Consider the following 17891-nt stretch of genomic DNA (forward strand, 5'->3'; position numbering starts at 1 on the left):
CCCGTGTGCCTTAGCGTTTACATCTGCCCTAACTCGGCTGTAGCCTCTGCTATTCCAAGACCATGTGTGCTGCTACTCTTGGCCATAGGATTCCCTCCCTTCCTGGTCTCTGTCTCTTCACAGTCTTGTATGCTCCCAAAAGTCCTTCGTCATTGTTTCCTTTCTGACTCGTTCCTGCACCTGTCTTGACTAGACAGTACATTCATACTTTACTGATCCATGCCTGGCCAGTATTGAATATACTCAATCTGTCCAGATTGAATACATGAGGTCCTGGGAGGTTGTGATCTAGCCAGACTAAAGTGGCCACCTTGGAACACAGCCCAAGTTGAGAGGAAAACTTCAAGACTAACTTAAAACTAAAATCATGATTCAAAAATGGGGAAGAATGATCAAACATAAACTTTGGCTCTGCATGAGTAGAAGGATGGATGACCAGCTACCGAGAAAATCTGTATGACCCATATATTCAACAAAGGATTCCCAAATCCCAATGGTAGTATTAAAAATCCACGTTAAAGCTGGACGAAAGACATGTGTAGACACATCACCAGAGTGGACATACTTATGGAAAATAAATGCATGAAAAGATGTTAAACCTTATTAGTTGTTTAAAAAGCATATTAAAACCACTTTGAACTATCAGTAATGCATGTATCACAATGGCTAAAGTAAAAAATGGTAATGGCATCAAATACTGATAAGGTAGCTAAGAAACTAGATCCTCATATACTGACTGTGGAGAGTGATTGTAGCAGTTGCTTACAAAATTGAACATGGAGTTACCAGATAAGCAAAAATTTCACTCTTGGACACTTATTTCAGAGACATTTTTACATGGACATTTCTACATAATTACTCGTAGCAATTTATAATAATTTGATTTATAGTAACTCTTATATATAAGCTCGCCAGATATCCTCTGATGGAAAATGGTTAGGGAGACTGTGGCACCGTGGTATGGAATACATTTCAGCAGTAGAAAGAAAGAATACTGGTAACCACAGTAATTTGCATGAACCTTCAGCAGAAATAACGCAATTCAAGGTGTGAGGATAAGAAATTAATGGTTGCCCAAGACTAGGGATGAGTGTGTAACTATGAAAGGACGGTTTAAGAGTCTTGTGGCAAAACTGTTGTTGAATATCATGATTTTGTTGTTGGTTATATGAAGTTCTGCATGTGAACAAATTGCATAAAACTACACACACACACACACCCTCGATGCAGGTATGTACTAACTACACACATGCATGCCATGCTCATACACAGACATGTTGAGAAAGACACATGCACACCATACTTACACTCATACATTATGTATCATATCCATACACACAAGCACATGGATACTTCAAGACAAATAGCGTGGTAAGATCAGTTCATTTTGGAACAAAAAATGTTTAATTCAATATGTATGTGGGGTCTTTTAATGAAGGTATGTTACAAGGAATCTGCATGATTTCAAAAGTGTTCTGCACCAAAGTAAATTGACCTGACAATTTAATTTTTCAACAAAAAATTTTTACATCCCCATGTGTTAACTGGGAAGATCTGAGTAAGTTCTGTGTATGGCACTGATATCAGTTTTCTAGTTTGGATGTAGTACTCTGGTTCTGTAGAATGTTAGCACCAGAGTAGTTTTGGGCATGATGCATAAACTCCGATATAGTGCTTTGAAGCTTACTGTGAACGTAATACCCATTCAGAACCAAGAGGAGAAAACATGGCCCTGACTTTAAGATAAATAGCCTTGCGATGGAAGATGACAGGAGGCCCCTCAGATCCAAAATCCTGAGAAAAAGGCTGTGGCTGTTTCAGGACCCGCTTATCCCCAAGAGCTGCCCCAAGCCCCAAAGGTAGGCAGGCCAGCACTTGCTGGTAGCTATTCTCCAGGGACCTCAGAGATGGGGCGGCAGGGGTGGGGATAATGCCCCACCTGCAGGTGACATTTGAAGACTTACAGGTGCTTTGTTTCTGGTCCCCACCAAGCTATCTGCTGCTGCAGGCTCCAGGAGAGGAATCTTCTGCATTGCTGCTACCATCCCAGAAGCTGTCTCTTCTGATGAGAGCAAGATCCACAAACACCCTGTGGTAACAGTTTGTTTAGGGTTTCAGTCTGTGGTCTGTTGGTTTAGGTCCTTGAGGACTTTGCTTGGAACCCGTGACTCCTTCTTCCCTCTCCCATATGGTCTAAATTTACTGTGTAATGATTATGAAGCAAGGTCAGGTTAGCAGTTGTATAAATGACATGGTTAAAATCTAGAGTTAAAAATTCTAGCTTTGTCTTCTAATTTATACCATCACTTTTTTTCCCCAGCTGTTTTGGGCTTTATTCATTACTGAAAAAAAAAATATATCGTGTCTGCCCCTTGACAGAATTTCCTTTAGAGGTATATACCCAGGGGTAGAGTTGTTGGATCCCTCAGTAGTTCTGTTTTTAGTGCTTTGAGAACCTCCACGCTATTCTACCTAATGGCTGTGCTAATCTACATTCCCATTATCAGGCTGTAAGGATTCCCTCTTCCGTACATCCTCATGAACCCTTGTGGAATTTGTTTGCCAAATCACTCCCAGTTTCTCTAGGGCAGGCACAGATGATCTGATTGTTCCTTGGAGACTTTTTCTGCCTTGTCCTTCATTCTGGCTGGATCGCTTTGACATTCTAGTGCTTTGATTGAAAAGGGAATATGTGGATGTTGGTTGCAGAGATGCCTTGAGATACTGCATCCCACGTTAGCCTGCCAAGGTTTGTGCTGTACCTCTTCTCATTTCTTGCAATTAAATGCCTTGTGAGATAGCAAGTGGTGATTCAAGTAGTTCAGTTCCAGGCTCCTGGCTTCCATCAGGCTAGCCATGGCTATTACAAGCATTTGAGGAGTGAACCAGCAAATGGGGCATCTCTGTCTCCCCACTCTTCCTCAAAAAAATAAACAATAAACAAAAGACAAGTGGTTAAACAAAGGGCTGCAACTCCTAAATGCAACTGCTTAAATTAATCTGTAAACATTAAAGTCAAATTCTGAGCATGTGTTTCAAAAATAGGAAGGCAGTACATTATTTATGTATGAGAAATTAAGTCTTTATTGGCTCCAGATTCTTAGTTCGTTTGTACCACCCTGACTCTGATGTACATAAATAGTAGCCAGGGGACTCTGTTTACAGAAATGCTCTTCTTGACGTTTACATTTCTGAACTGGAATGAACTTGTGTATTGACTGATGCTAGCTGGTACTTTCCTCTAGTTAAAGAGGTTGTCTTCCATCAACTTGGTGGATTTCTTGTTTCTTGCTGGATCAGTGGTACAGTGTTCTTTCAGAGTATGTTTTGATGCAGAGATTATGTGGTCTGTGCTTCCATAACCATTCTTGGTTTGTCTCCTGGCCTCTGATCAGCACAAGTTGACCCATCATGACTATCTGCATCCTAGAGGAGACGGGGACAGTGCAATTTAAATTGTCCCCCTTCCACTTTGAAGCACATGACTGCCAACTTCTCTCTAGTATGACGTTTGATCATTTCCCATCATGGAATGGTGGGAAAGAAGCAGCACCATGTCAGGCAAATGTCTGTGGGTCATCCAGCAGGTTCTAAGCCTGGCTGAGGCAATTTTAAATAAAATGAGGATGTTAGTGATTGTAAAATCTGTAAAATTTAAGTGGTGTATCTATGAGTTAAGTACCCGTTGTGATCCTTAACTAATTCCTTTCTTTGCTCTGTGCTTCTGTATTCTCCCAACCCCAAAATAATAAAATTGGGTCTGCTGAGGTGGGCACTGTGGTACAGCATGTTCAGCCACCACTGGTGATGTCCCCATTGTTGATTGGCATGCCTGTGGGACTGTCCACTGAGTTTTCTGCTCCTGTGCACCCTGGGAAGCAGCAGTGATGGCTCAAGTAGCTGGATCCCTGTCAGCCTTCAGTTTGTCCCAACCCTGACTGGTTGTGGGCATTTGACAAGTGAACCAGCAGATGGAAGATTTCTCAAATACATAAGGATAAATGAACTTAAAACCGTAAAGCTCTAGTCTTCTTGTTGTACATTATACTTTTAAAATAAACCCTCAGCCTACCTCACTCTCCTGTCTTACATGCTCACTTCTGTCTTTGCAGGAGAGTAGTAGAGTGGGAGGGAGAGACACATACAGGATTCATGAATTCTGGAGAGCAGGAAAAGCCACAAGGAAGGGCCAGGCCAACCTGAATTCAGTGGTCCATCTTCAGTTTCAAATTTCCATGCAGAAGTAATAAAAGATTGGTTCCACCATCCCTGTCAAGCCTCTTCCCACTCTCCTTCCAGTTCTGCAGCAAATGATGCTGAAAATGGAAATGTTGAAGTCTTACGGGGTGATGGACAGTCTGGGTATGCTGGGAACCTTTTGTCGTCTCCTTGATGTCTATAGCTCGTCAGTAACCAAAGAGGAAGGAGGAACACATTCCTGCAGTGGGACAGAAAACTCACTTCAAAACTCTCAGAACACGTCCGTAACCTCTCACAGATATTTGAACTTTTTACAAGTTCTGTTAGAATTCTTAAGATTTGGGAGGGGACTTCTGTCACCAAGTTATTTCCCCACAATAATGTAGTACTTCTGCTGTCTGGTTCTTTCCATCATTTTGTTTATAAATGGGTGGTCTGCTGGAGTTCTTGACATTCCAAAGAGACAAGCTCCAGGGAACTTAGAGAAATATTTTCCTAAGTAGAGTAAGTGATCTGAAACTTTACTGTCTTTTAATACAATACCATAGTTAAAATCTAGTTTGTTCTTTTCATTCGTGACTTGAAATGTTTTAAGGATCCTATGATTGTTGATTCACATTAAATAAAAATTCCGATTCTTGTGACTCTGTGTTTCTTGACAGTTTTTCCACATGCTACTGAATATTTGAAAAAGCCTAGTGATTTTATAAGCCCAGTGCAGATTTTGTGCTTGTTCTTGCTATCTTTAAAAAACAACAAAAAAAAAACTTCGTGGAGTTTAAATTTCTGCATTTTTTCATTAGATACAGGGCATAAGCATGTGAAAAGCTAAAGATAAGCACCACAATAAGGAGAACAACCTTCATGACAGGACAGGGTCAGCTGTGAAATGTGATGAGTAGTGACCTCAGAAGGCAGCTGTGGCTGGCTCAGCAGGTACTGGCCAGCTGGGGGACTAGTGTGGTTTCAGTCCTAAAAGCAGTGAGGAAGGAAAGCCCTCGGTGTGCTCCAAGGAGAGAGGCTGTGCAGTTAGTTTCCCATTGTTTCTAGTGATCATTCTGGCTGCTGTGTGTTCAGGTGCACAGGGTAGTTGGTGGTTTACAGGCACTGGAGCTGCGGGGAGCAGGTGGCCTTCAGGATCTGTGATCACAGTAGAAGAAAAGTGATGGGATTAAAAGGATGTGTTTTGAATTTCTGATATTATGTAGTATTTCTGTGGCTCATTTGCCCGAAGGAGCTATTGCTGCAGCCCATTATGACTGTGTAATACATCCTGCCATTTACTAGTTGCTAATATGTCTGGCAAGTCTGTTGTCACAAGTCTTTGTGTCCTACTCAAAGGTCTGTCCATGTTTCAGTATGAATTGGATATAGATAACTATTTAAAGAATTTTTAAGACTTTTTCTTGCATGCTTTGTGCTTTTTGGGATATTTCATATTGTGTTTTTAACTGGGATAAGATAGATAACTGGCATTACCTACATTTTATCCGTGAGAAAAATGGGACTCAGACTAAGTAGCTGGTCTATCCAAGGCTCCCAACTGCCTTCTTCCTGCCTGGGTGAGAATAGACGCCAGGTCTGCCCATTCTTACCCTGAAGTCCCCACGAATTGTGCATGCAGCAGCTGCCAAGGCAATAACAGTTTCTTTCTAGGGAAAGGAAAAACTGATCACAGAGCTAAAATACGAGCCTCCAGCATGTGCACCCGGAGAGTGGCTTCCAGGGGGCTCCCTGAGCCTTATAAAGCCATCAGTTTAAGCAATGTTAGGGAAGGCTCCTGACAGCCTTAAAATTCCAAACATGGAAATGATTGCTTTGTTATAGAAAGCATTCGTTCGCGTTAAATAATAAACTCCTGACACCAGGAATGGAAACTATCACTGTTAAACCAGTTTGTTTACTGTGAACTAATCCCAGCCAGGCAAGTTGCTCCATGGCACACGTGCTGTATGCCTGAGGACCCAGTGTGCTTCCAGACGTTGGTGGGACTTGGTCGGCTCCACACAAATCCCCCCTGGGTTCATGTTTGCCAGTCTGGGGATGGGCCAAGATGGCAGCACCAGAGCTGAGGTGTCTTCCTCTGTCATCTTCACTGTTTGCATTTTCCATGTCACTTTGACTTTACCTCTGTGAGATTCAGATTTTCGTGCCAGAACTCTGGACTTCCAAATTATTTAGAAGAGTTTTTCCTTTCTGGAAAGAAAGGAAAGGAAAGAAAGATCTGTTTGGGTGCTGTTCAGTCTCACCCGTGATAGTGCCACACATCAGTTTTCACTGAGCTTATGACTTACCGGTAAAGGTAAATTTCTTTGTCACGAAACATGGCAATTTTAATCTCCACTGCTGGAATTTTAAGTCATAAAAAACTGACTTATCTGTGAATAGTAATATAAATAGGAGTTTACATACAGAAGGCATTTCAAAAGATGGCTTTTATTTTTTCGACAGAGATTATAGTGTCACCATATAGTTTTCTATCATATATTCCTACTCCTAAAATGAAAGTGAATTTAATAAATGGATGTTCTACGTACTGAAACATGGGAAATATGGAACTTGGAATTTCATACGGAAAGCACTCAAGTGAGGGATTCTGAGTTCAATTCTTTTGACATTATCAGCTGCTTGTGAGGTGCAAAATTCTTAGGTAGATCATCTGAGACATTCCTATTGATGGCTGTTGATTTCAAAATACACTTGAATGGGGACCGGTGGCATGGCCTAGTGGCTAAAGTCCTTGCCTTGAAAGCCCCGGGATCTCATATGGTTGCCGGTTCTAATCCTGGCAGCTCCACTTCCCATCCAGCTCCCTGCTTGTGGCCTGGGAAAGCAGGTTCCTGGCTCCTGGCTTTGGATCAGCATAGCACTGGCTGTTGCGCTCACTTGGGGAGTGAATCATCGGACAGAAGATCTTCCTCTCTGTCTCTCCTCCTCTCTGTATATCTGACTTTGTAATAAAAATAAATCTTTAAAAAAAACCCTTGAATGAAATTCCTTTAGCTTCCCGGTTCAAAGAATATTAATTCACCTCTGTGAAGCATAGGATATGCATTGAAGAGTACTAGATAAAAATGAAGACTTGCTAATGGAGAAGTGTTTCCTCACTTTTGTAGCCATCATGCTTCAATTTACATAGTTTTCTCCTGAATGCTATGTACCTAGTACAGATCTGACATAGGGAAGAGAGAAAAGAAATACCAATTGATCATACAGCCTGAACTGAACTGATATCAGATAAAGGATAAACATCATGTATTTGCTGTTTCCATAGTGATACCATGGCATTGAGTGTGGGTCAAGCTTTAGATAGAAACCCAGATGGTGTTCCTGGAAGAAAACACTCATATAATGTCAGCCAGCTTCCTTCCATGCCTCCAACCCCCTCCCCATCCATCCATTCACCCACCCTTTCCCATCCTTCCTGTGAACCATCTATATCTGACATCTGTCAGTCATCTGTTCATCTGTTATCTACTTCTTGTGAGTCTATCATCTATGTCATCTTTCTGTGTACATCCATAGTTTAGCACACATCTTTTACCTATCAATTACCTATCATCTGGATATCTTTCCTCTCGTATTAGCACAAATTGCTTTTAAAAAGTTGGTGCATAACAGCTTCCTCCTAGAATGTTTGCTGATATAAAGTTGCAGTTTGTCATAGGCTGCTGGAACTCTGTCAAATGCTAAAGTAATGTTAGAGTTAAAAATGGCTGGACTTTCTGCATGAATAAGAGATGGTAGCAACAGGCGTTTTTTGTTTGTTTGCTTATTTGTTTTTCCCAGATGATTTGGGATCCCAGATGAACCTGATTCCACTACTGTAGACCTTGAATTCTTATAGATAGCACGTTTCTTTTGTTGATTGATTTCTAAGTGTCTCTGTGTCGGGCATAAGGCTTCAAGGATAGACCCCATGTGTAGCAGGGTACTTCAGAAAGTTTTGGAAAATGAAACTAATGGGTAAGTTGGTTTGGGTGCCAACAAATCGAGAAGTTCATGCATATCAAAGGTATTCAGAAAGGCTTATGGAACTCTATTAGGCAAAAACTCTTTACAGATTTCAAAATTTTGTGCACTGAAATAAGCTCATCTTTTAATTTAATTTTCAACAAACTTTTTAGAGTGTCCTCATATGTGACAAACGTAAATTACAATCATCCAAGGTACTACCAACCATTTCACCTCCATTTTTGTGTGGAACTCAAAGCTTGAAGTTTTCCAGCAAGGGAAGGGTCAAAAAGAGAGAAATGTGTTTTCCAGTCTGCCCTAGAGAAGAGAGCATTAGGCGCAGGTTAGAGAAATGGATGGCATGCCCAGGGGTGAGCATATGAGAGCAAAGCCAAGGGAGGCAGTGTGGCACTCTCTGGGCACTGCCTGTACGGGTTTTGCTGGGAATAGAAGACTTCAAGTATGGGGCCTGTTGTGGTAAACTAATATCCTCACCTTGCACACGCCTGGATCCCATATGAGTGCTGGTTCTAATTGCAGTAGCTCCACTTCCCAACCAGCTCCCTGCTTGTGACCTGGAAAAGCAGTCGAGGATGGCCCAAAGCCTTGGGACCCTGCATCCGCATGGGAGACATGGAAGAAATTCCTGGCTTCTGGCTTTGGATTGGCTCATCTGCAGCTGTTGTGGCCGCTTAGGGATTAAATCATTGGATGGAAGATCTTCCTTTCTGTCTCTCCTCTCTGTGTATCTGACTTTCCAATAAAAATAAATCTTTAAAAATTAAAAGAAAGGACTTCAGGTATGGTTTTAATGGAAAAGATTTTGGATTTAGCCTGTGATGCTGGGTAACAAATGTAAGCTTATTTCCTCACCTATGAAATCCATTGTTACAAGAATAAAAGATGAAGACATTTGGGAGTAAGGCCTGCAAACTTCTGTCTATAAATGGCCAAATACTATGTATTTCTGGCTATTCAGGGGATATGGGCTGAGTTGTAGCTTCTCAGCTCAATGGTTCTGGTGCTCCAAGGGAACAGTAACAAGCCATGAGAATAGCCTTAATGAGAATAGGCCGGAGGCTACATTTGGCCAACCTGGTATCTTTGCCAGCCTCTGATTTTAGCAAAGTCTTTGATGTGTAGAAGTTACTCAACAGTGTCTCACTTTCCCTACTCCTAGTCTTTGAGAGAGAATGAAAATCTGACATTTCCTACAGTCTTTTCTGGGAATTTTCTAAGTGCAGATGTTTAGTAATCAAGAGCAATAAAATGTATACTTTGAAGTCCTTGTCCATCCCTCTGTTTCTCTCTGAGATTTAGGTCTGCGAGATAGCAGATTTGACATCCCATTAAAACATTATGAACTTTTTGCCCAGGGAGGAAGAGAAAGAGGGAGAGAGAAGAGGAGACAGAGAGGTCTGGGATCTGAGAATAATTTCATAATTGTCCTTTAGTCTTAAGACTTTAACCATCTAAGCTTTCCAAAATAAGACAGAAACCAAGATCCCTTGTTTTGAAGTTGACCTACCCTGAAAACTGAAGGAAGAGCGTCCCTCCTTCCTATACTGTTATGTTCAAATTAATACAACCTGGGTTGAACTTTGGACAAGATGAAGCTTGGGCTCACCAGGGCTGTTACTTAATTATGGAATTGTGCAGAGCAGCTTCCAGACCAAGAAGCAGGAGACCACCTGCAGAGTGAGGCGAGAAAGGCCACTGATGTGTTTTCCCAGGTTAAGATCACCTCTTGCCGTGAGGCCAAAGGGTGGTGTCCATTTATTGGGGTCCCCAGGTGCAGCCTGCCTTCCTGGTTTCTTTCCCTGTTCTTAGATTATCCTGCGGATGTTCTCTCCAGGAGTAGCAGGCTGTTGTCTAAAACCATGCCAAGCACGAGACAAAATGAATCAAGAAGCTGCACAATTTACATGAAGACTAGCTTCCTCAGTAGTTCCCTTGTTTTCTAAGAAGTGGCTAGAGGAAAAACATATGGTGAAGGACAGGGAATCAGTGCCACTTCAGAAGCTTAGAGCAGCTGCCTTTTCTGGACTCCCAAGGGGGCCTAGGAATGAATGGGATGGGGAGGTTCTTTCTGCTTTGCCACAATGATCCATCTTTTCTATCTGGGCGCTGAGAGCTTATGGCAGCCGGAACCTACCCCAGCCCCTCTGGTTCTTGAGTTCTTTTTATGTCTTAATTCTACCCTGAAGCATGGTGAAATGAGCCAGCTGGGTGGAAGAATCTGCCGCTGCACTGGCGCAGCCCTCTCCGATGGGCCTAAACTGCAGCAGCAACTTGACAGAAGCTCCAGGGACTCTTTCCTCTTCTAAAACATGGTTGTTGTCAGATGTACTGAAAGCCAGAGATTATTTCTTGATGGTGACACAAGCACAGTGGTCTACAGAGAGAAATTGAAAAGGAATAAAGTGTGAAAGTAAATGGCACAGACAGCAAGCTAATACAATAACTTATTCCCTTGTTTCCCCCAAGAGTAATAACAGAAAATATTGCAGAGCATGGTGGGGTTTTTTTTAGTTGAGATTTTGGACATTAACTTTTCAAAATGGGATTTAATAGGGGTATTTCCAAAAGTAATAGAGCAGTCTCAATGGTGAGCAGCTATAATAACATTGTATAAGGTGCATGGCAGATATAATGGTTGGACTGGGGATAAAGCAAGGAAATATAAATTTAATATAATAAGTATAAATAAATATAAATTTAAAAAGAATCTGTCATGGACAGTGGTTAACATACATTACACATCACAAAGTATTTATCAGTTTATACAGACTGTCTCTGTATATGGCTTATGTTTATAATGAGCCAGGCATTCTGGGTCAGTTGCTGAGGGTCACCTGCTCGATGAGCTTTGCCCTAATGAGAAACATCAAATTTACCCATTTGCCTGTGCATCACAGTCGAATTTTCATTTACAAACTCTGTTTTAGAAAGTGAAACTTGAATTTTTAACATTTTGAAAAATGGCACCTTGATCAGAATATTAGCCAAAAAAAAGCTGAAAATAGTCCAGAAATATCCAAGGGCAAAATCAGTATTCAGATTGTGTGTGCGTGGGGGGCATATAATCAGAGAAAGCTGTTGCATGTTAATAAAGGCTGTGTTATCCTGTACATATAATGACTTGGCACATAGGAAAAATGTAAACATTCCTTGTCTTTATGGGACTCTTGGTCATTACCATTTAAATTCTTGTAGAAATGATAGACACCTTTCTTATACATTTTGAATTTCAAAAGGCCACATTTTCTTTTGCTTTGTTAAATGTGCTCTTTGGTCGTAGTCATTGATTTTTCAAAAACACTGTAGCAGTTTCAAGTCCTTGCGAGTGACCAACCTGATTTAAAAAGAAGGAAAAAGAAAACTCATGCATGGAGGAAAATGCCCATCAGTGATGGTGTTGGTCAGCTGTGGCCAGGCCAGGCAGTTGCACACCCCATTGTAGATTAAGCTAACAAGAGCGTTTGCAGCTTCCTGTGCCCAAGTCTACATGCCATTGAGGCTAAACCCAAACAAGGAGGAGCCAGGGATGAACCTGTGTTCAGGAAATGAATTTGTTTGTAATTTCAATGCTATGAGTTGAGAAGGGCGGTGGTTTCTTGAAGGGAAGGTAGAAGAATTCAGTTGAACAAGGTACTGTGTTTTTCAGTGCTAAAGAGACAGTCATAAGTGGATGTCTTCGATTCCACTAACTGAGCAACTCTTTGCATTCAAACCATTCTTAATTTTGTTTTCATTTATCTTACAGGTGATATCACACAAAAAGGATATGAAAAGAAGAGGTCAAAATTGATTGGAGCCTACCTTCCGCAGCCTCCGAGTATGTAAACCTTGATGAGTAGCATAAATTATGTAGTTTTAAGTTAAATATGACGTGGGAAAAAATCGGCTGAGAGCACACCCTTGGTTAATCCTGGCACCAGCTTTGTCTACTTCATGTGTATGCTCTCCAATGTCTGATTTCGTTATATGATTACACATATATTTTGTGAATATAAAAAGCACATATGAGGTTTTATAAATGTGCCTAATAAATTTAATACATATTTCATCAGTAGATAAAGATCAGTAATATACTAATTCCTTCGAAAATAACTTTAAAAATGAGTATATTTGTTATTTACAAATGTTTTTGATTTAGTGAGCTAATCATTATTGTTATTGTTAATGGCTTGAATTAACCCAAGGTTTTATTCATGTCATGGAATACCAGATGGAAAAACTTGAGAGAACAACACAATATCCTGCCTGAGATTAAGAAGTTGTAAGGGTTGGTGGTGTTTGGGTATGTGGTGAAACTTGTGTTCTTGACTCTTGAAAGTTTGTAGTCAATTTCTTTCAGCAGTTTTACAAGGGCCTTATTTGTAGAATGTCTTTACACTTGAGCTGGAATCTGTAAATTTTAGGAAAAAGAATTTGGTTTTCACACTGGAGTTCCAACATCTCAATGCCAGCATCTGTTGAGTCTGACGGGTGATCCTGAATGTTTTCTAGGCCTGAGGAATGGGTTACAGCTTAGTGCGAGCCTACTTTTTTACCCCCTTAAGAACAGAGAGTGGCAGTGTGAGTTGTAAACGCTAGAACCAAGCTCCACAGTTTTCACTGGTGAAACAGAAATGTGGAAGGTTGCAGCCTGCAGAGTATGCACCTGCATGTCCCCCAGTTCTGCTCTGTTCCTCTGAGGCCTGCAGTTGTGTCCCCTCAGCGTGGAAGAGGAGACTGGCTTCTGCGGACGGGGAGCTTCACGTGCTCATCGGATTCTGTGATTTCATTTTGGTTTCTTGTACTCCTTTTCGGCCTGTTGACTTTGCTTGGTTTTTGAGAAAGTTGATGTTGAAGGTGGCAGTGGGTTTGTAGACTAGCTCTAGCCAAAAGGCTGGGTTTTCTAAGGTTTGGCTTCAGGTTTGAGAACACTGGTCGCTCCTAGAGGAGAAAATGGAAATGAGTTGGCTGGAAGCTGCTTGGGAAAGACTTGGAGAATCTGTAGTGGATGCTGTGACCCGATAGATGGTGGTCTGCGTTTGCTGTTGCTTCCTTTTTGCGTCTTATTGGCCCCTCCCTCACTGCATGCTTGTTGGCAGGTGTCCAACACATGCTGCAGGAAGGCTGTAGAGGTTGGTTGGATTGTGGTGCTCCCTGCCTTCCGGAACAGAAGTGACACAGAAGCAGTTCCTTTTTGCCGGGTGCAGAGGGCTATCTTGCCGTCGGTGGTCCCGCTGGTGGTCTGTGTGCTGTTCTGCATGGGGTCGGCAGCTCTGCTCAGCGCTGTAACAAATTTAAAAAAAACTAAAGTCTGAATTAATTAGTTTTTTTTCAACTTGTTACAGCAGCGAATGGAGCTGCCGTGGTTCGCTGTAGACTGCAGCACAGTGAAGCAGCAACGAGAAGAACGTTCCGCTCCGCCCACATCGGGGTGTGCGACATCCGAGACGCCACGACCCGGGAGCGGGCGGCCAGCGCCGCGGGGAACCGGCCTCTGTTTTACTTTCGCTTCGGTGAGCGCTGCTTTGCTGACAGAGGGAGAGACAGAGAGAGATTGGTAGATGGGCCACCCACCTAACTCTTAACTGTTCTGTGTAGAAGTGGGGCGTGGCTCGGGGAGACCCAAAGGGACCTTGCTCGGGCTGCCCAAGCAGGTTGTGATGCTCCTGAGTCTCAGGGCGCAGTTTCCTATGTGTGATTTGTTTTTGTTTTTGCTTTTTTTTTGGCTAAGGGGTAGTGTTCTACTGTTACAACCCCCATCACCTGTTAGAATGAACAATGCATGACAACTAAGGAGCTGTTGGACTTCCATTCACTTCAGTTTTATATTCAGAGGCCCAGGCAGAGATGGAATTGCTGCATCCTGAATTCTGAGATCTGCTCAGTGAGTGACTTGGAGAGTACAGGTTTTTGAAAAGGGTGCAATCAAACCAGTTAATCTAGAGCATATTCCTGACGGTCATGAGCCTACTGAAAGGTCAGGGTCACTGTGATGGACCATGGTTTGCAAGCAAGGAGTTCAGGAGGCAGCTCAAGGCCATCAGAACAGACTTTAAGTAGAATGACAAAGTAAACATTGGGAGATTGTGTCCTTCGGGTTGTACTCACGGAGATACTGCAAAACAACAGGCTCTGTTTTAGAATCATGCACTGATAAACAAGAGACGAACTTTAACATTACCACTGGCCACTGGGGTCTCAGAAGGGGTCATGCTTGTACTGCCGGTGTCTGGAATGCCCTGCCAGGAAGGGAGGAGGAGGAGAACTGATGGGCAGATGACAAAGTAGGCTGTATGCAGTGAAGTTAGTCCACTTCAGAATTTCTGATCAAAAAGTCACGGGGGCAGAGCCTGCTTGGGAATGTAGCTCTCTTGAATGATGCGATACGTGCCCTTCTGTGCTATGTTCCTCCAGCCCACCTCTGTAAGATTTCAGCTCAGGACATCATATCCCAGGACCAATGAACTTGGTTCTCAGCTGGTGGCATGGATTTTACCGCAGATTTTAAAAGATTTTTCTGTTTGAAAGGCAGCCAGTTGGCTACAACAACTAAGTCTTGGCCAGGCTGAAGCCAGGATCAGGAGCTATATAAACAGATGGCAGGAGCCCAGAAACTTGGGTCTTCCTCCCCTGCCTTCCCAAGCACACTAGCCAGAAACTGGGTTGGAAGCAGAGCAGCCAGGACTTGAATAGCTCTCCAGTATGGGATGCCAGCATGCCAACTTGCATCCTAACTCCCATGGAGCACAGTGCCAGCACTCGAACCTTATTTTGGAGAAGTTGCCATTGATTATTCATTAGCGGTGACTATGTTCTCTGGAAAATGCATGTTTCTCAGTATTTTCTTCACTGGCCCCCCTTTTGGGAACCATGGCATCTGTAGGAAAAAAATTTACTATTTTTCTATTTTAATCATTCTTGTACAGTTTCCAATAAGAGGTATGTGTTTTGGTGTACTTGGCTGGATTTTTTTTTCCTTTTAACATTATTATTTACCATAGAAAATGCTAAAATTTCTGTACAAAGTATTCTAAAAAATATCTCAAAGGTGTTGGGGGATAGATGATTTTACAATAGAATGGTGTTTTGAGAAAACTGTTGGCTCTGGCCTACGCTCTTGAGCAGCGGCCTCTTCCTGGGGATGGGCATTGAGGAGCGCATCCTCTGCCCACTGTTCACTGTGGCTCAGCAGGAAGTGCTGTTGTAAAGTGATCGGTGATGCCTCAGATGCCCGTTTCGGTGACTGCAAAGATTGAATGTTTGCTGCTATGGTTTCACTATGCTTTGAGGATGTTCCTGAAGGATTCCTACACTGGGGGCTGGCGCTCAGTGTAGTGATGTGGGGAATTAATGTGACCTTTAAGAGGTGAAGCCAAATAAGAGGTGAGTAGGTTCCTAGGAGCTCTACCTTCCAAAGGGACCAATGCATTTTTCAAGCCAGGCCAGTGTGCTGAAGAGAAGATTATGAAAGAGCTACACTGAGGAGGGTTTGGGCTAGCAGTGGACCACCTGCGTTTCTTATTGAAGGGCCTAGATTGGAGTCCCGTCTCTGCTCCCACTTCTTGTTTCCCTCTAATGCACATCCTGAGAGGCAGCAGGTTATGGTACAGCTAGTTGAGTTCTGCACTCACAGAGGAATAAGCCTGTAGAAAATGAATCATGAACCAAGTTTCTAACTTCCAGCATTGGCCTGATTCAGCCCTGGCTATAACAGGCATTTGGAGAATGAACGCGGGTTTTTTTTTCTGTTTTTCTTTCTTTAATTTTTAAAAATATTTTTATTGCAAAGTCAAATATACAGAGAGGAGGAGAGACAGAGAGGAAGAGTTTCCATCCGATGATTCACTCCCCAAGTGACCACAATGGCCAATGCTGCGCTGATCCAAAGCCAGGAGCCAGGAGCCTCCTCCAGGTTTCCCACATGGGTGCAGGGTCCCAAAGCTTTGGGCTGTCCTTGACTGCTTTCCCAGGCCACAAGCAGGGAGCTGGATGGGAAGTGGAGCTGCCGGGATTAGAGCTGGCACCCATGTGGGATGCCAGCACATTCAAGGCAAGGACTTTAGCCACTAGGTCACTGCACCGGGCCCTAAATTAATTTATTAAAAAAAAGACTATGTGTTGTTTGTTAAATACAGGCTTACAGACCAGCTCTCTGACTTCCTGCTTTGCTTTATGGTCTTTCGTCATGTGTTCTTCCATCATACTCAGTTCCCCAAGGGACACAGCCACAGGGACGCCACGGGAGCTGTGCATATGTTGGTGCCATGCGCTTGAATCTCCCAAATTCTGAGCTAAAAAAGCCACTTTAGACATACCTAGCTTCACGTGTTTCATAATGACAGCAGGAGATGGACTAAGTCAGTTCGTCTAAATCTAGCTGATGAGGGGGATGCCATAACTATGAGGAAATAAGAAAATTACATATTTAGTGAAGGCAGGGTTCAGAAGGAATGTGTTGAAAATCATTTTGTTAGAGAAAATATTACTTAGGGGAACTTATTCATTGGCTGCTTGCCCTCTTACAGATTCTTTTTTCTTTTTGGGGGGTGTATATAATGTTTCATTCAAGAATCTTCCCTTTGGCCCATTAATCTCTAGACCCATTAAACTTGTAAAAATAGAACATGAAATCCACTATCTAGCTCCACTCCCTTCAGGGACATCTTAATAACATAGTGTCAGCCTTGATAATACATCCTCACTGCTCTTATGTCATAGGCCATGGCAACGGAAAGCAGTAAAATCTAAATGTTACCATAAATAGCCAAACTTTCCTTGCCCAAATATAGTCCCCCTCTATCACAGCATGTGTGTTAGCTGGATCTGACTAGCTACATGATTGTCCATGAAAAGTGCTTTTCAGCCACCAACTGATTTATGTAAATCCAGTGTTACTCTCCAGGCTTGGGCCACTGCTTCTTCAGTGACCAGCAGCTTTAGGGCTCAGTGACATGTCAGAGCAATGGGTTGTGACTGAGATTTTGGCTAGCTGATGCCAGGTAGCAGTTATCTCTTCTTTATCTATTTCTCTCTTGGGATCCACCTGCCCAGCTTCCCTCCTAGAAGAGGGAGCCTCTCCTGGTTAATGTGGATTCTTCCATGCTCCTTTGTTTCTGCCAGAGATCGCAGATGGCCCCCCCACTGGAGTGTGGATTTATTCAGCTCCGTCTGTTGACTGTTACCCCACCCTCAGCCTTTGTTCAAGTCCTCCATCTCCTCTTCTTGCAGCAGGATTCCCTGGTGAGTTCCTGCTGCTCTCCATGTTAGGGATTCTGTTGAAAGCTCAGTTTGAACACGGTTTCCTTGAGATTTTCTCCTGTGGTCCTGTTAGGACAGGCCTAGGTTCCAAGCCTTGTGACATTCTTAATTCTGAAATACCACCAGGGTGGCTGGATGTTTGTCATTGAATAGTCAGTGCTCCACTCCAGCCCCCCTTGCAATGGGATATAAACTATCTGAGCATGCCTAGTGTTTCACGCACAGTGAGAAGGTATCCAGCAGACATTTGCTGAACCAGTGGGTGGGTAGACAGGGAGGCACTGGTTGATTCATCTCCCAGACAGGCAGGTGGATTACAGAGTGGTCAGGTAATTTGCGCAAGATTATAGGAAGCAGAGTGGGGCAGTGGTTCACTTTCCGTGACCCTTGAGTTCCTGCCTCTGTCCCCTACACACTGCACCCACATCACGAGGGATGTGAGCAGCAAGACTGGCCTCGTGTTTTGTTGTGCTTAGAGT

General features: G+C 42.9%; 1 protein-coding gene across 2 annotated transcripts in view; it reads left to right on the forward strand.

Moving 5' to 3' along the window:
• DIP2C (disco interacting protein 2 homolog C) overlaps nt 1-17891 on the forward strand; it is a 408787-nt gene that overhangs the window by 219522 nt on the left and 171374 nt on the right. The window contains exons 2-3 of one of the 2 annotated variants that reach the window (XM_058669544.1): nt 11921-11992; nt 13500-13667. In XM_058669544.1, coding sequence (XP_058525527.1) covers nt 11921-11992; nt 13500-13667 — 240 coding nt within the window. The remainder of the gene's footprint in view (nt 1-11920; nt 11993-13499; nt 13668-17891) is intronic. The other variant, XM_058669545.1, reaches the window with a different exon arrangement.

The sequence above is a fragment of the Ochotona princeps genome, chromosome 10, assembly GCF_030435755.1.
Source record: "Ochotona princeps isolate mOchPri1 chromosome 10, mOchPri1.hap1, whole genome shotgun sequence".
NCBI lineage: Eukaryota > Metazoa > Chordata > Mammalia > Lagomorpha > Ochotonidae > Ochotona > Ochotona princeps.